Source organism: Lynx rufus, unplaced genomic scaffold, assembly GCF_022079265.1.
Source record: "Lynx rufus isolate CCGP_SWC_20201006 ecotype Redwood Valley unplaced genomic scaffold, mLynRuf1.p SCAF_4, whole genome shotgun sequence".
Taxonomy (NCBI): domain Eukaryota; kingdom Metazoa; phylum Chordata; class Mammalia; order Carnivora; family Felidae; genus Lynx; species Lynx rufus.
This window is the reverse complement of record NW_025814856.1, coordinates 35,200,951-35,220,672: the sequence shown is the minus strand read 5'-3', so window position 1 is coordinate 35,220,672 and position 19,722 is coordinate 35,200,951. Positions and strand designations below refer to the sequence as shown.

The 19,722-nt window shown below is 38.0% G+C and overlaps 1 protein-coding gene across 1 annotated transcript in view; it reads right to left on the bottom strand.

Annotated features, from left to right (window-relative positions):
• The window catches only part of TAFA1 (TAFA chemokine like family member 1), a 507,254-nt gene that overhangs the window by 4,885 nt on the left and 482,647 nt on the right, over positions 1-19,722 (bottom strand). The window contains exon 3 of the mRNA XM_047097687.1: positions 911-1,035. Coding sequence (XP_046953643.1) covers positions 911-1,035 — 125 coding nt within the window. The remainder of the gene's footprint in view (positions 1-910; positions 1,036-19,722) is intronic.

The following is a 19,722-nucleotide window of genomic DNA, read 5'->3' as shown; positions in this document are numbered from 1 at the left end:
GAGATGACCTTTTAAATTTGAGTCACCCTTTTGGAAGGCTACAAGTTCAGCATGTTGGGATTTATAACTGGTGGATCTGGCTTTCAACAATACCCAGTACATTAAAACACATATACACACAACAGGGCTGAGAGCCACATGATATACATACATAAAACCACACTAGTTATTAAAATATTGACATGATTGTAATTATGTAATTAAAATATTGTACTACATTTGAATAAATACTGTCTTAAGTGCTCTGAGCTACCCTTTCTACCCTGCCCTCTTTAGGACTCCCCTACTTTCCCATGATCTATTATCTACAGGGCCAATGGCTATCCTACCTGGGCTTTTCCAAACTGCAACATGATACCAATTCTCATGGGTTGGATGGCCTCACCATATAGGTTGTTATGTATTTTGAAGATAGCTCCTTATTTTACCACAGAAACCAAGGAATGATAATTCACATCACAAAAACTTTTCACTCATTTAAAAGATCATCAAATAATTCTTTTAAAGGACATGTAGAAAATGGCTGTACTTAAACGCAGCCCTCTTCCGCAAACCATCTGGACAAATTAGGCAGGACTCTTATTTTCTTATCTATTTTGAGCACCGTAGTAGTTGGCTGAATTATGCGACTAATTGCTTTACCGTTCTTCTTCCTTTTGGCTATGCTAATCCAGCTTTATTTGTGACCCAGTCACACAAACGCTAAACTGCTCAGCAGGGAAAAGTCAGGTTCCATGTCTAACTTCTTGTTGCTGGATGGACACCGATATGAACAGTTAAGAATGTTTTCTGTCAGGGAAAAGGTCTTCTTAGCTCCTGTTCAAAGCTTCCCTGGATGCTGTTGTACAACTCAAAGGCAACACGGTATGGTTGGTAACATGCATGAGATATTTGAAAGGAAAACACTTACTCTTGTGGTCTTAATTTTATTGCCTGTAGCGCACATCCAACCGGAATTATCAGGTAGCGTTTTACATTCTTCTCCTTCTAGACAAGGCTCCATCTCACACCACCATTTCCCAATCACTATGGAGGCTGTGCAAAAACAGGAAACAAGTGTGTTTGCGATTCATCCAAACAACGTGGGCACCAGTGACGTGACCCTCTGTAGGTGTTCATTCTCTTTGAAGCACGCTACTTTCTCTTGAACCTTCTAGGGCGGGCTAAGAATTCGCTATGAAGAAAAGTAATATTGTCATTGACCGGTCTTACAGAGCAAATCTAATTTTCTACTTTTATGGTTTTATCAAGCAACAGTTTGTCAAAAATCACCCTCGTACCCTGAAGGATGAAAATCTATGCATTGGGAGGTATACTTTCTGGAGAAAACCTTATGTTTTCACAAACTGAGGACCTTTTACTCTTTCTTTTCAGGGAAGGGGACAAAGTAGTAACTGTCCTTCAGAATGATAGAGCTATTTCTTCAGAAAGGCCAGTTTATTCACCCGGCATTAGGGTTCATCCCCCAGCCTCCGGCCTTCTTTGAGAATTTCAAAGGCCTACCAACAGGAAAAAAAAATGAAATGACTGGAACCATAAAAGAAAGCCTGCAAAATAAAAACCAAGGGTATTAATAAATAGAAGTGTTTGTTTACAATCACAGGTATATTCATGTCAGCTGCATTTCTTGTTGATGTTTGATATGAGGTGGGTTGAACTTTCCAAAGTTGAGCCTCTGATAAAAAAAAAGCCCTATTTTGCAGGGTGATATCAAAGATGACCACAAGGGGAAGCTGGCGATGAACTGAGTGGATGTATTTATAGCACAGTCTGGTGTTTGTTTTAAGATTTTCTAAAATAGCGACTGGATGCACTCCACCCAAGTCAAGGAGCTCCACATCTTCCTTACTGCCTTCATGAGCGAAGAATTATTTCTGCCATTCGAAATTCTCAAAACGTCTGCCAGTGGTTCTTGTGTCGTGCTTTCTGACTGCCTGTTTTCACACTGGACTAGAACCCTAGTTCTAGAGATACTCGCCTTCAGCCTCTTACACCTGCCGGAGGGGAGTCCCCACCTTGATGTTTCCTTCTCACAATGACAAAGAGGCCAGATGACATCTGTTAACATCACAGAGGATTCTTATTAAAATGGAACGAAGTAAATCCGGAAGCAAAGCAGGAGTACATGATAAGTCCCCAGTCGAGAGAGGGATTAGATTGCTAATTTAAAAACAATGGTTTAAACATCCGGATGTCTGCCCATACTCAAGCTTTCTTCTTTCTACACTACCCTTATTTGGACTTTCCTTCCTCTGGAAGCCAGCGTATGGATTGCAAAATTTCATCTTATATGCAAAATCATGTCTACTCCATTATCAGGTCAATTTAAGGAATTTTTCAGGGGTAATTTTGCCTCTGCTTGATTTCTACCTTATGTGCGGACCAGAATGAACCACATAAAATGCATCTCCATTGGAATATAGCACGCAAGTATAGGAAGTAAAATCTCCTAAATAGTCCATCCGTATGCAAGACAACGTGATATTTTGGTAAAACATGGAGTAGTAACAGAAGACACAAATTCTCCACAGGGTACAAAATGATTATGAGAGTTAAGAGCGTCTTTCTTTTCAATAGCAGGGTTCTCTATGAGCATGTGGAATAAGGGAAGATTCCAGTCACAGGTAAAAGAGACCTTATTTAGGTGAATTAATAGGTGACGATGTTACATGAGAGAAGCATGTACTTTGGCAGCAAGAAAAACACATGCAGCGTTGAAAAGGGAACAAAAATAAATTGCAAAGCTTCCAGTAACCTAAGATAAAAGCCAGGGTTTGGCAGTGTTTATTGAGAGCCTAGAATCGGAAGCATCCTTTCGGTTAGCACTCAGGCAGCAACAGGCTGGTGACATTTGCCACACTTGTCCCCTGAAATCCCACCTAATATTTCACTATTGCTGCCCTGAATCGACACCAACAAGAATGGAAAGCCTCTGATCTTAGCTCCGAGGGGAAATTGCCTTTCCAGACAGTCTTCCATTTAGGGTTTGTGACTTTTTTTTTTCCCACAGAGGCACACAAATAATGAACAACTGCCAGTGGGGTCAGCTTTAGCATCTCTACTTTCTTCTAAAGGACGCTGTTCCTTCTTCTTGAGGTTGCTCTCTGCCCTCTCAGAGCTGACCTACTCTGTTGTTAGCTAACAAAGCAGTTTCTGTCTCTTAAGCATTAATGTCTTCTAAATGAAAATGTAGACAATAGGAAAAAGAATGCATCTCAAAACCCACAGATCACCTTTAATTCAAGGGAGTAAAGGTCCACTGACTCAAAGGGAAAAAGGAAAGCCTTTCTAAGAATAAAAACATCCCCAGACTGGCCTGTAATCTCTAAAAATTCCTATCACACTTGCTTCTCCTTAACAGAGTTGGATGCTTTGACGTTACCCTCTGGTTTATTGGCATCTAGTTCATTCTTCCAGGGTTGCTTTTCTAAAGATGCTATTAGACTGATTTTGCTTTTGATTTATGCATTACATGGTCATTTTAATATCTTTCACATCATCTTCTAGGTCAAACTATAGTCTTTTCCCCTATTTTTTTCATATACTCGTATTTCCTGCAATATTTTCAAAAAAAATTCACAGAGAGGATTTACAAATTGTGCTCTCTCCTCCCATACTGGAAGTCACCTAAAACCTTCAGATTATTGAAAGAGGAATGATCGATTAGATTTAATCAATAAATGCAATATTAATGCAACTTAACTGGCTTTATAATTTTTCTTATGGAGATACCTATAATAAGAAAAATGCAGGCACAAATAATTCTAAATATCTTGAATTACAATGGTCAGTGCAATAATAAAAATGATAATGGACATTTTTGATGGCCTCTTCTGGGTTTCTGTGTTAGGTACTTCAAAATGTATGATCTTGGGGCGGCTGGGTGGCTCATTAGGTTGAGCTGAGCCACCGACTTGGCTCAGGTCATGATCTCACGATTTGTGACTTCGGGCCTGTGTCGGGCTCTGTGCTGACAGCTTGGAGCCTGCAGCCCGCTTCCAATTCTGTGTCTCCCTCTCTCTCTGCCCCTCCCCTGCTCACACTCTGCCTCTCTCTGTTTCTCAAAAATAAATAAATGTTAAAAAAAATTTTTAAATGTATTACCTTAATCTTCAGAGCAATCCTAACGGTGGGTATTATTATGAACCCATTGTATGGATGAAAAAAAAAATGAAGCTCAGAGAAGTTAAAAAACTTGGCCAAGCTTACACAGGTAGGAAGTGTAGGAATTAACACGACGTGCAGGCCTGCTTAATGACAAAATCCTTGTTTTTCATCATTATAGTGCTAACTTATGATAGTTTTGTGTTCAGGATTCAGAGAACTCTTAAGAAACATATGATTGCTGAGTGAAGGAATGAATTCTCTCTGATGTCTTATTATTGAAAAAAAATTCATATAAATACAAACGCTTGAGGAAAATACAAAACATGTAGTTTCTCATAAAATTAAGTTAACATAAAAATAAGTTGCATAATAGCTAGTTTATATCATATTTGTTTCTTCCTAGACAGAGCTCCATATTGCTTGATTTTATTACAGCATTTTAACAGAAAGTCTCAGTAGCGAATAATTTTTGAAGCCACAAGAAACTTGTGAGGTAGACATATAACTTCTGTGAGGGCTTTTTATCTCCTAGAAGAACAGAGTTAATTAAATATCAGCTGCAAAAACCAACTCTCTCTTATCTATGATGATTAGGAGAGAGGCTCTTAAAGGTCCCTTTTAACCCTGGGGTTTGGAATTCGCTCTCTTACTGTATCATGTTCAGGAAAATATCTGATCTTCAACTTGGTCAAGAGTGTTCATTTTCCTTGAAAGATTCTTAAAATTACTAAAGCTACTTTAATCATGAGTCTTGATTTCATCCTTATATCATCATGTTGCTTCAGAGCAAAAAAGAGAGGCTGTAAAAGGAGACTCAATCCAATTTTCAGTGAGAAGTCTTAAATAGAGAAGTCCTTCTGTTGCTGTCATTGTTGTTTACTTTGTGGTATCTTGCCACGTAAAGAGAACAAGGTACTGAGAAGCAACGGAGTTAATAAATACAGCAAATATACATTATCTTATTAAAGAGCCAAAGTCCCTTTTTGTCGTTTCAATAAACAATGTTTGGGTCTCAATTTAGTAAGTGTTCTTTGGGCACTTTCTGCAGCCAAAGGACTATGTGGCTTAGTGACATGGATAAAATGATGAACATGACATAGTTCCTGCCCTGAGAGCTTATGACTCAGCTCAAGGTTTCTCTCTCTATGGGCACTATTGGCACTTTGGCACGTGTTATGGTTAGGAGGTATAAATGAGCAAAGTGCTCCTCTGGCAGGAAGCACGTTATTGTGCAGGAAGAATAGTCCCACGCTGGGAGTGGGAAGGGAAAATCTTAATAAGATTGTGGAAGTTCTTGAAAGCATGAAGCTCAGGCTTCCCTCCCCCCTCAAAGGAATGGCAAGTCACTGAATATTCTAGATTCTGTGAGCAAAGGGAAGACATGGTTAACGGGTGACTGGGGGAAGATGGATTTGGCAGTGATGTACAAGATGGAAGGAGGAAGAAGAAAGTAGCTGAAATGCCACATGAGCACAGGTGCATTCAAACAGAAGGGATAGGTCTTGCTTTTGGATGCCTCCTCCAGAACTGTGAAGAAGGGCAGAGCTGAAAGCGATGTTAGGAACAACTGAGGAAACCATAGGGCGATAACTCAACTATGTTAGCCGTAACCTTAACCACACCGCACTTGAATTATTAGCTCGTGTGCCTGTCTATTCACCAGGCAGTGTGCTTCTTGAGGGCAGGGATCATATTGCGTTCATCTTTGAATGGCACACGGTGACTCAAGGCAGGTTTGCAATTTATGATTGAATGAACAAAAAAAATGAAAGAGAAAAAGAAAAAAAATCATGCTTCTATCAAAGGATGGTGAGGATACCATGAGAAAATGCATTCAAAGCACTTAGCAGCGTATCTGGCATTCGATAAATGTTTGATAAATATTAGCTATTATTATCATCGGCATCATCATTTTTATGACTCTAAAGAATAAAATCACTCCAAAACAGAAACACAGTTCTTCACAAAGTGAGAGAGTAAACCATTGTTCTTCGATATTATGCCAAACACCCAGCTTGCTTCTATGACTTATGAGAGTTTGAGCATAAATTAAATGGTTGAACATATGATTGCATTCATGTTCCCAGAAGTACGTTATAAGTACATCAATCAAGACAAATTTCCAGGCTCATTTTTGTGCAACCTGTCATGCAATTTAGGCAATGGCTGGAACTCCATTAGAAGGCTGGGACAGCCCTCCCGCCTTCCTTTTCGCACAGGTTGTTGGAACAGCTGCTACAATGCTCTTCTTCAAAAGACGTGCAGTGGCTCCCTCTGTGTTACTGTCTTTATCAAAGTAAACAGAAAGTTAAAGGCATTGAATACTGTCGCCTGCAGCCATGCCCAACTCCCTCTTTCCTGTGAGCCCACATTTAAGGATAAGCTCCAGGGCAGACGCATCATGTAATGGTTAAGACTCTAAGCTCTTGGGTATGTGACAGAGGGACCTGGGTGTGAATCCTAACTAACGCCACCACTTCTGGACAGCATGGCTTTGGAAAGTCTCTTAGGTCAAGTGTCAGGTTATTGAGTTATAAAAGCACTTAAACAAAATCACAACTGGCTGCAGTAAATTTTAGAGGAGATCAGGATCTGGGTGTAACACATAATAAACTTTATATGCAACAGATGGCAGTTATTACTGTTATTTATCCATGTGTCCTTATCGAGCTATGTATGCATCCATCCAATTACCTTCACAGAGAGTTAATGCCTGATCTTTAACGGAAGCTTGTATGAATTGTGGGATGCTTATATCCAGTTTTTTACTAATTAGGCTGTATTTATTAGTAGCATCTACAATATATTTCAGAGGCACACATGAAATTAATGATGAGTGATGAGCATTGCTTTCCTTCTACGAATTCTATTCCAGGGTTTTTCAAACTGGGGCAATTTTATCTTCCTTGAAGGTGTTTGAAGACAAAAATGATCTTTTATTCATTGACTGCCGTGAATGACATAAGTAGACATAAGACAGACACATTTCCTAGCCTACCCTAAAGCGGCTTACAGTCTGTTGTGGGAGATACTAAATATAATGGTGGGATAATACAGAGTGACAAATTATGAAAAAGGTACTAGGGAAACTAACGAGTGGATCTGATTTGGATTGTCAGGGTGATGGTAGTAAGAAAAATCCTCATTAAACATAGGGGTGCATATATCTTTTCAAATTAGTGTTATCATTTTCTTTGGGTAAATATCCAGTAGTGGAATTATTCGATCATTGTGTGGGAACCTCCATACTCTTTTCCACAGTAGCTGTATCAATTTACATTCCCATCAACCGTGCATGATGGTTCCTTCTTCTCCACATCTTTGACAATACTTGTTCTTTCTTTTTTTTTTTTTAAAAAAAAACCATTCTGACAGGTGTGGGGTGATATCTCATTGTGATTTTCATCTGCATTTCCCTGATGATGAGTGATGTTGAGTATCTTTTCATGTGTCTGTTTGCATCCATATGTCTTTTTTTGGAAACATGTCTTTTCGAGTCCTCTGCCACTTTTCAATGAGATTGTTTGGTTTTTGAGTGTTGAGCTGAGTCAGCTTTTTATATATTTGGAATATTAACCCCTTATTAGCTATATCAGTTCCAATATCTTCTCTCATTCAGTTTTATACAGCAATAAAAGGAGTAAGATCTTGACATTCCCAACAACATGGATGGACCTAGAGAGTATTATGCTCGGGGAATTAAGTCAGACTAAGAAAGACAAATACCATATGATTTCACTCATATGTGGCATCTAAACAACCAAACAAATGAATAAACAAACAACAACAACAAAAAGTCAGAAAAAGACCTACAAAGTGATGCCAGCCATATGAAAGGGAGGTAGGGAATGGGCACTACGCTCACCGAAAAAAAACAAATAAAGGTCTTCCTTGATGAAGTAATTTAATAACTAAGTCATCAGCAAAATTGTTTCCATAGTAAAGCAAACAATTATACATGTTGTGAGGCAGACGCCTAGCTTCAGGGGAATTTCAAGATAAAACACAAAATGTAAAGAAATCTTTTACTTGTCCTGGGCTGTTCCAAGCTGTCTTATCAGACCGTAGGGGTGCAGTTTGTACTGCTTTGAAAAAAACTATCTGCTCTGGTAACAAGGAATACGCAGAGACATTTTGTCCACTCAAGGGAGTGCTCCTAATTCTTGCCAGTACTGATATTCTTCTTTGTGGGCTACAGACACCAAGGCTGGAGTTCCCGGCTTGGCCTGCACTTTCAATACATGATGACTCTATCCTTGCATTCACCTATAAATCAAACACTGGATGGTGGTAGGCTTTCACTAAATCAGTGGTTTTACTGTAAAATTAACTCTAGCTCTGTTTTTTCATTTGTGTGTATACCTAACTTTAAATATAAGTTTAAGAAGGAACGCAAAGAATCATGGTTATTAAATAAATTTTCTACTGAACATTCCTATGTTCTCAAACTTAACATTCTATGTTTATTTATTTATTTAAAAAAATTTTTTTTCAATGTTTATTTATTTTTGGGACAGAGAGAGACAGAGCATGAATGGGGGAGGGGCAGAGAGAGAGGGAGACACAGAATCGGAAACAGGCTCCAGGCTCCGAGCCATCAGCCCAGAGCCTGACGCGCGACTCGAACTCCCGGACCGCGAGATCGTGACCTGGCTGAAGTCGGACGCTTAACCGACTGCACCACCCAGGCGCCCCCTTAACATTCTATGTTTAAAACATTTAAGAGCAACTCTGAGGTTTATGGTAAAGTGTGATGTGTAATTCTGTGGAGACACACGCATTCTGATGTTCTTGTTTTTGCCAACCATAGAAACCTTTGCTTTTCCTAGTTTTTTAATTATTTTTGAGAGAGAGCACGAGTGGGAGGGGCAGAGAAAGGGGGACAGAGGATCCAAAGTGGGTTCCATGCTGAGTGACAGTAGCGAGTTGGGTGTGGGGTTTGAACTCACGAACAAAGACGTCATGACCTGAGCCAAAGTCAGATGCTCAATCAACTGAGCCACCCAGGCACCCCTTTCCTCCCTAATTTTAAAAGTAATAGATATTCTTTTCTAAAACTCAAAGCATACAGATAATTAGCAAAAGGAAAATAAACATTATCACATTAGGCAGAAGTAGACTGCTACATATGGGTATGTTTTTTCCAGAATTTCTCTCCGATTATTCTTGACACAGCATCCAGCGTGATCTTTTAAAATGCAAATCATTTCCTATCATTCCTCTGCTTAACACTCTCCAAAGGTTTCCAGCACACGGAATAAATTCCACATTGCTTACTCTGCCCTTCAAAGTTCCATGTCACTTGGCTCTTCCTCTCTCTCTGACCATGTATTTTTCTACCAGCCCCACCCCCACCCTCCATCTGTATCAATCTCTCTGCCCCTCTACCTCTTTTGCAAATCTGTAAATCTCTTTTCTGATTTGGCTCACCCTCTGTCCAGGGAATGTTCTCCCCAAACTGCCATTAACCCCAATTCATAAGCCACAATTCAACTGTGTTCTGCTTTGTTTTGTTTGTTTTGTTTTAGAGTGGCCTCTCTTGATAATTTACCTAAAATGATCCACACTCGCTTGACCCTGACTCTTTCCCCTTATTGCCTGCTTTGATTTTCCTCATTACTCCCTGCATTCACATGACATGGTTACTTTACCTGGATATTTGTCACAGAACAGGTCATCAATATGTGTTTTTTAAATGGTTGAATAAATGCATACACTAACTAGGATAATTTTATTAATAAAAGTAAGATCATTCCACACATACTGCCTGCCACCCTTCTTCAACACCTAACCATGGAATCATAAACAGTTTCCTATGTCTATAAAAATGAAATGCATTATTTTAAGGCCCACATAATACTCCTTGGTAGGGGTGCATCTTATTTAACCAATCCCTCAGTGTTAGAAATTTTTCTTTTTTGTTGTTGGTTGGTTGACGGTTTGCTATTAGTAAAGATGCTTATATCAACACCCTTAGGCATATATCTTTGCAAATATATTTAATTATTTGCCGAGGGAAAATTCCAAGAAGTGGAGTTTCTGAGTCCCGAGGTAAAAAAAAAAAAAATGTTCAGCACTTGTGATACATAAATTGTCAAGTTGTCCTTCGGAGAAACTGTACTAACACTGTTTCTCACCATAAGTACCCATTTCTCTGCAGGGCTGTATCAACCAGATGAGAATTCTTGACGATTTTAGTGAAGTATTTAGTGAAGATAAGCATTTACTTATCTTTTGGGGGTACAGAAACACATTCTTAGCTAGCTAGTGAACGCAGCCTACCGTCAGTCTTCATATTCCAGGTTGACTATAGAATAGACCTAAAATAGAATAGCAACAATGACAACAAAGTCTCAATTTGTCCTTAAAGAAATCTAACCAAGAGGGCTATAACAAGTGAGGAGAGAATAATGAGGTCAAACAGTGAAGGTTCTACACCAATACAAAAAAAGAACAACAAAAAAATCTGCATTCCTTAGTGTAATTTGATATTTCTTTAAAAAAATTTTTTTTAACATTTATTTATTTTTGAGACAGACACAGAGCATGAACGGCAGAAAGGCAGAGAGAGAGGGAGACTCAGAATCCGAAGCAGGCTCCAGGCTCTGAGCCGTCAGCCCAGAGCCCGACGCAGGGCTCGAACTCATGAACCATGAGATCATGACCTGAGCCAAAGTCAGACGCTTAACCGACTGAGCCACCTAGGCACACCTATAATTTGATATTTCTTGGAAGTCCCTGAAAAATGGGATGTCTTTACTACACATGTACACCTTAGGCTTAGCAAACTCAGATGGAGAACCTTGCTATTTCAGAATAAAATAGGCATTTATGTTGGTCGCTTTGAAATTTGGCTTCCCTGTGGTCACCATTGCTGTCTGATCCTTTTACTTTCATGGTAACAGAACGGGGGCGCTGGATGTGGTTGTGGAGAAGAACTCCAAAATGTCTCTGTATTTTAAATCAAAGTGAAAATCAGAATAAAAAAGATATATATGCAACTTTTAAGCCACATGCACATGTATAGATCTTTTGAGTGCTAGCTCTCTGTGTTCTTCCAATAGAAATGGCTCACTGGAGGAATATATTTGTATACAAGTATTTTCCCAATTTGGAGAAGTACTTTGCGAGGTTATTATTAAATTCTATAATACAGTTTTTGCTAAAATTGCTACAGATTTACCATAATAAAATAATGTCAGTTAAGTACATTTTCCTCTTTTTGTATGTAAAGTAACCACTTTTACTGTTATTGATACATTAACATATCACTTTTGGTTGATTCCACTTTGCAACTGATCCCAAATATTAAATTATTCCCAGAAAATTCTTGGCATCAAGTCCCTTTGCAAAACTAGGGCTTGAGATCTTGGCAGTAATGGGAAAGTTGTACGCCGATTGTAAGGTCTTTCATTTTAATCTTGCTCCCACTAGAGAAGATTGATATAAATAAAATTTAAATAGAAAACACATTTCAGATGCCAACAGTGAAAAAGACTTTGTCAGCCTAATGAAAAGGTATCAATTTTCTCTACTTTATTCAATAAATTGTGAGTCATTTTCTAAATGGATTAGATTAAAGGAAAGTTCAAACTCCCAGGGAGATGCTCTTGGCAATGATGGAGACTTCAGACAAGGGAAAAAGGACAGGGCACATAAAACCTCTTAGGTCTCTTCAGATCTATAAAAATTGATAGCAAGTAGGAGAGAGGTGTCTCTAACCCTGAACTCACCTATTGCCTTAGAAGCCAAATCATGGGGAATTGAACAAGACACATTGTTTCTCTTATTTTATTAGGATGTCATGGGTGGTTGAGTAAATTACAACTGAGAGCATGGAAACCTTGGGAGGGGTGAGTCCTGGATGAAAAGCCTGTGGCTCTCCATGCTTTCTCTGCCTGTCTCATAGATGTATGCTAAAGTAAGAGAACAATATGCTCTAATGCGATTATGCTCATGCAGTCTCTGTGGGAGACTCTGAATACCTTCAGGTGTATTATAATTAATTTAACTTCAGAAAACATAACCTACCTTTCATGTGAGGATGAAATGTGTAAACTTTGATCATAGAACACTCTTGGATCTAATGCGATTCTTGTGTACGTGTTTGAAATGGCAAAATAATTTCATAACTGAATATTTTTGTAATTTAGAAGAACTGCCCCAAACCTCTTTAGCATGTGCATTCATTTGCCAACCCCTTGAGAACTGGGAAATAAGAATCAATGTTTTATTTTCCTCTACAGATACCACACAACTAGCATGGTTATTTGTGTGGAATTGTCTGAATGGGTTGGAAGAATTCAACTTTCCTTATCAGAAAATATTTATAGGCTGTCTACTCTATGCTTAGCACCACTTGATATAGGCAGTCTGAGTGACACAAAAGCAAACCAGAGCTGTCACGTATGAGTTTTAAAGTAGAAGAGGAAATAAGAAATCTTAAGAGTCCGATTCCTAAACATTTAGTTCCAGTAATACCAAACACTTTGAAGCTGTGACCAAGATGGCAGAAGGCGAAGACCTGGAACTCACCTCCTTCCACGGGCACACCAAATCGAAACCTGCATATGCTGCAATTCCTCCTGAAGAAGAATCGAGGGCTGACGGAATAGCTTTTGCACACAAACAATAGAGGCACCACATAGAGGAGGGCAGGATAGATAGAGACATGGTAATGATGGGAATCCCACTCCCACTATGATGATCTAAGCTAGGAAAGGATATCACTGAGAGGCCAGTGCACTGACTGGACTGCCCTGGGACACAATGGAAAAAAAAATAGTTTCAAAGGCAGCTGGATTATAGGTGAAGGCAATCCATTTATTAGCCTTAGCCTCAGACAAAGGTGGGGAACTGCTAGAACTCTCTCTGGAGGGGGAGGCACTGGCAAACTCCACTTTCTACGTTTCCCCTCTGCCTTGATAGCATGGGTCTTGGTACCCTAGCCAGCCTTCCAAGGCAAACCAGAGAGCCCCAAGTCCCCAGCTCACCCCAGCTCCAGCCATTCTACCAAGGTGCCACTGGCATGGAAAGCTCTGGGAATCTCCTGCAAATGTCCCACCAAAGTTGCTCTGTTGTATCCTGTCCCAGGACCCATTTCGACACCCACAGGAGCTTCAGCCACCCACCAGGGTAGCCCTGGTGTGGTGCACCTTGGGACTTCCCTGGCCCACACCTGCTCCAGCTCCAGGAGGTCTGTCAAAGCTGTCAGCACATGAAATCTACATAGTGGAGGTTCCTACATGAGGCCACTCCTTCAAGACAGGGAGAGGTAGTTGTTCCACGTAACTAAGAGAAACAAATAGAAGTCAAACAAAATGAGGAGACAGAGAAGTATGTTTCAAGTGAAAGAACAAGATAAAACTCCAGAAGAAAACCATAATGAATCAGAAGTAATTTACCTGACAGAGAATTCAAAGTCAGGGTCATAAGGATGCTCACTGAACTCCCCGAAGAGTGGAGAACACAATGGGAACTTCAATAAAGAGTTAAATAATATGAGAGAACCAGTCAGAGTTGAAGAATATTGTCAGTGAAATAAAAAGAAATATATATATATACATATATGTATATATATATATATGTATACATATATGTGTGTATATATATATGTATATATATATATATATATGCTAGAGAGAATCAACAACAGATTAGATGATACAGAAGAATGGATCAACAATCTGGAAGACAAGGTAAGAAAAAATCATCCAATCAGAACAGCAAAGAGATAAAAAGAGTTTTGAAAAATGAAGTTAGTTTAAGGGACCCCTGAGACAACATCAAGGGTAATATCATCCACTTTTTAGGGCTCTCAGATGAAAAGAAAAAGAGAAAGGGGCAGAAACCTTATTTTAAGAAATAATGGCTGAAATTTGTGTGACCTGGGGAAAGAAACAGACATCCAGGTCCAGAAAATACAGAGTCTCAAACAAGAAAATCTAAATAAATCCATATCGAGACACATTATAATAAAAATGGCAAAATTTAAAGATAAAGAAAGAATCTTAAAGGCAGCAAGAGTAAAACAAATAGTCGCATATAAGGGAAATCCCATAAGACTACCAGCAGAATTTTCAGCAGAAATTTTGCGGTCCAGAAGGGACCGGCATGGTATATTTAAAGCACTGAAAGGGAAAAACTTACAACCAAGAATACACTACCCGGCAAAGTTATCATTCAAAATTAAAGGAGAGACCAAGAGTTTCCCAGACAAGTAAAAACTAAAGTTCATCACTAAACCAGACTTACATGTTAAAGGGTCTTCTTTAAGCAGAAACGACAATTAACTAAAAATAAGAAAACATCAAAGAAAAAAAATCTTACTAATACAGGCAGATATATAGTAAAGGTACTGAGTCAGCTACTTAGAAAGTTGGGATAAAGGTTAAAATACAAAGTTTGCTACACCCGCATGTAGTTATGTTGTGGTTTTACAACGTGTTTAAACTTAAGCAACTATCAGTTTAAAATAGACTGCTATATACATACAGGTCAATATATATGAACCTCAGGTAACCACAATCAAAACCCTACACTAGCTACACAGGTAATAAAAAGAAATGAATACAAACACAAAACTAAAGAAAAATACCAAATCACAAGGGAAGAGACCAAGAAAAGAAGAAAGGAACAGATAAAAACTACAAAGACAGCCAGAAAACAATATTAATAAAATAACCGTAAGTATATACCTATCAATAATTACTTTAAAAATAAATGGACTAAATGCTCCAATCAAAAAACATATGGTGACTGAATGAATAAAAAAAAAGGCTAATTTATATGCTGTCTACAAGAGACTTACTTTAGATCTAAAGACACACACAGATTGATAGTGAAAAGATGGAAAATTATATCCTATACAAATGAAAACAAAAAGAAAGCCTGAGTAGCACTATTGACATCAGAAAAATAGACTTTAGGGGCGCCTGGGTGGCGCAGTCGGTTAAGCGTCCGACTTCAGCCAGGTCACGATCTTGCGGTCCGTGAGTTCGAGCCCCGCGTCAGGCTCTGGGCTGATGGCTCAGAGCCTGGAGCCTGTTTCCGATTCTGTGTCTCTCTCTCTCTCTCTCTCTGCCCCTCCCCCGTTCATGCTCTGTCTCTCTCTGTCCCAAAAAATAAATAAACGTTGAAAAAAAATTAAAAAAAAAAAAAGAAAAATAGACTTTAAAACAAAGACTGTAACAAAAGACAAAGAAAGGCATTACAAAACGGTAAAGAGGTCAATTCATGAAAAAGATGTTAACATTTGTAAATATTTATAAAACCAACACAGGAGCCCCTAAGTATATAAAGCAAGTATGAGCAGACATAAGGGGGCAAATTGATAGTAATACAATAATAGTGGAGACTTTAACAACCCACTCACATGAATGGATACATCATCCAGACAGAAAATAAATAAGGAAACATTGGCCTTAAAAAACACATGAGACCAGATGGACTTGATAGATATATATAGAATGTTCTATCCCCAAACTGCAGAATACACATTCTTCTCAAATGCACATGGAAGATTCTACAAGACAGATCATGTTGGGCCACAAAACAAGTCTCAACTTCAAAAAATTAAAATAATATCCAGTGTCATTTCTGATCGTGACAGTACGAAACTGGAAATCAACTATAAGAAGAATGATGGAAAAAACACAATCACATGGAGACTAAACAACATGTTACTGAACAACCAATGGGTTATTGAAGAAATCAAAGAGGAGATAAAAAATTACCTTGAAATAAATGACAATGGAACCACAGCTTTCCAAAATGTGTGGGATGCAGCAAAAAAGGGAAAATTCTAAAAGGGAAATTCAAAGCAATATAGGTCCACATCAAGAATAAGAGAAATCCCAAGTAAACAATCTAAATTTACACATATAGGAACTAGAAAAAGAACAAACAAAAGTCAAAGTAGGAGGAAGGAAATAATAAAGATCAGAACAGAAATTAAAATAAATAGACAAAAAAAGCAATAGAGAAGATTAATGGAACTAAAAGCTGGTTCTGAAAAGTTAACAAAATAAGTAAACCTCTACTCTGACTCATCAGGAAAAAAAGAGAAGGCCTAAATTAATAAAATCAGAAATGATGAGGAGTAGTTACAACTGATGCCACAGAAATACAAAGGATTATAGGAGATTGTTATGAAAAATTATAAGCCAACACACTGGAAAACCTCAAAAAAGGAATGTTTCTAGAAACACACAAGCCAAAACTGAATGATGAAGAAAAAGATATTTGAATAGACAGATTACAAATAATGAAATCGAATCAGTAATTTTAATACTCCCCCAAAACAAATGTCCAGGACCAGATGGTTCACAGGTAAATTCTACTAAACAGTTTCATAAAAGTCACTACTGATTCTTCTCAAATTATCCTCCCCAAAAAATTAAAGAGGAAGGAATACTTCCAAACTCTTTTTATGAAGCCAGTGTTAGCCTGATATCACAACCAGACAAAGAAACACACACAAAAGAAAATCATAGGCCCCTATGCAGCAGATGCAAAATTCCTCAACAAAATAGTAGCAAGCCAAATTTAATAATAAATGAAAAGGATCATACAACATGACCAAGTGGGATTTATTCCAGGGATGCAAATATGGCTCCATCAACATGATACACTCTATTAACAAAATAAAGGATAACAATCATTTAATCATCTCAACAGATGCAGGAAAAACTATTTAACAAAATTCAACGTCCATTTATGGTAAAAACTCTCAAGGAAGTGGGTATAGAAGGAATGTACCTCAACATAACAAAGACCATACGTGAGAAACTCACAGCTAACTTCATAGTCAATTGTGAAAAGCCAAAATCTTTTTCTTTAAGACTGGGAATAAGACAAGGAGGCCCAACCTAGCCACGTGTATTCAACATAGTACTGGAAGTCCTAGACAGAGAAACGAGGCAAGAAAAAGACATAAAAGTCGCCAAACTGGGGGGGCGCCTGGGTGGCTCAGTTGGTTATGCATCTGACATTTGATTTTGGCTCAGGTCATAATCTCAGGGTTCCTGAGAATAAACCCCATATCAGACTCCATGCTAACAACTAACAGCACAGAGCCTGCTTGGGATTCTCTCTTTTCCTCTCTCTTTGCCCCTCTCCCACTTGTGCACATGTGCTCTCTCTCTCTCTCTCAAAAATAAATAAACTTTAAAAAATGTTACCAAATTAGAAAGGAAGAAGTAAAACTGTTACTATTTGCAGATGACATAACCCTTTATATAGAAAGCCCAGGATTCTACCAACAATCTACTAGTACTAATAAATGAATTCAGTAAAGTAACAAGATACAAAATTGACATACATATACCAGTTGTGTCTCCATACACTAACAAATAGGTATCAGAAAGAAAAATTAAGAAAAAAAAATCTTATTTACAATTGCATCAAAAAGAATAAAATACCTTGGAATACACGTAACCAAGGACGTATGAGACCTGTTCTCTGAAAACTCTAAGATACTGATGAAAGAAATTGAAAGCAACACAAATAAATGGAAAGACAGACTGTGGTCATGGATGGGAAGAATTAATATTGTCAAAAGGTCCATACTAACCAAAGCATTCTATAGGTTTAATGCTATCCCCAACAAAAAACCAATAGCATTTTTCTCAGATCTATAACAAAGAATCCTAAAATTTGTATGGAACCACGGAAGGCCAAGAATAGCCAAAGTCATCTTGAGGAAGAAGAACAAAACTTGAGGTATCATGCTCCCTTCAAATTATACTACAAAGCTTCAGTAATCAAAACAGTATGGTACAGCATGTAAACAGATACATAGGTCTGAGAACCCATATATAAACTCACGAATATATGGTCACTTAATCTATGATAAAGGATGCTAGATTATACAATGCAGAAAAGGCAGTCTCTTAAAAAAAATGGTGGTGAGAAAACTGGGCAGCTACATGAAAAAGAATGAAACTGGAACACTATCTTATACCATACATAAAAAAATTCAAAAAGGGGGCACCTGGGTGACTCAGCCGGTTAAGCGTCCAACTTCGGCTCAGGTCATGATCTCATAGTTTGTGGGTTCGAGCCCTGCACTGGGTTTTGTGCTGACAGCTCAGAGCCTGGAATATGTTTCAGATTCTGTGTCTCCCTCTCTCTCTGTCCCTCCTGTGCTTGCACTCTTTCTTTCAAAAATAAATAAACATTAAAAATAATTTGAAAGGGTTTAAAGCCTTTTGAACATACGACCTAAAACCATAAAAATCCTGGAAGATAACAGGCAGTAAGTGCTTTGATAGGATTCTGAGCAATAATTTTTTTGGATCAGTCATCTCAGGCAAGGGCAATTGAAAGCTAAAATAAACAAATGGGACTACATTGAACTAAAAAACTTCCATATAGCAAAGAAAACCATCAGCAAAAAGGTAATGTACTGAATGGGAGTTAATATTTGCAAATTATACATCTAATAAGGAGTTAGTATCCAAAATACATAAAAAAAACTTATATAACTTAATATCACCCCCCCCCAACAAACAACCCAATTAAAACATGGGCAGAAGGCTTGAATAGACATTTTTCCAAAGAAGACTACAGATGGCCAATAAGCACAGGAAAAGATGCTCAACATTATTAATCTTCAGGGAAATGCAAATGAAAACCTCAATGAGAAATCACCTCACACAAGTAAGAATGGCCAGTCTCCAAAGATAAGAAACAACAAGCTCTGGCAAGGGTGTAGAGAAAAAGTACCCTAGTGCACTGCTGGTGGGAATATAAATTGGTGCAGTGACTGTGAAAACAGTATGGAGATTAGTCAAAAAATTAAAAATGAGAACTACCATGTAATTCAGCAATTCTACTTCTGGGTGTTTACACACACACACACACACACACACACACACACACACACACACACCAGAAAAGAAAGAAAAGAAAACACTGATCTGAGGAAATGTATGCACCCCTATGTTTATTGCAGCATTCTTTATAATAACAAAGACATAAAAGCAACTTAAATGTTCACTGACGGATAAATGAATAAAGATGTGGTATATATACTATGGAATATTAGTCATAACAAAGAATGAAATCTTGCCATTGACAATTCCATGGATGGACAGGGAGGGTACTATGCTAAGGGAAATAAGTCAGGTAGAGAAAGACAAATACTACATGATTTCACTTAAATCTAAAATCTAAACCAAACAAAAACACAAGACAGAAACAGACACCTAGATACAGGAAACACCCAGCTGGTTACCAGCGGGAAAGAGATGGGGGGGTGGCAAAATGGGTAAAGGGAATTGAGTGGTACAAGCTTTCAGTTGTACAATAAATAAGTCAGGTAATGTACAGCATAGGAAATATAGTCAATAATATTGTCACAACTTTGTATGGTGACAGATGATAAATAGACTTAATTATGGGGATCATTTTATAATGTATGAAAATATTGAATCACTATAATGTATACTTGAATCTAATAGGATACTGTATGTCAGTTATACTTTGATAAAAAATCAGACACATTTTTTAAGCAATCAGAATAAGCTTTTAGGAAATGCTAACATACATGGGAAAAGAAAGCTCACTGTACTGGCATTTCACAATTAAAAAAAATTTTTTTTAATGTTTATT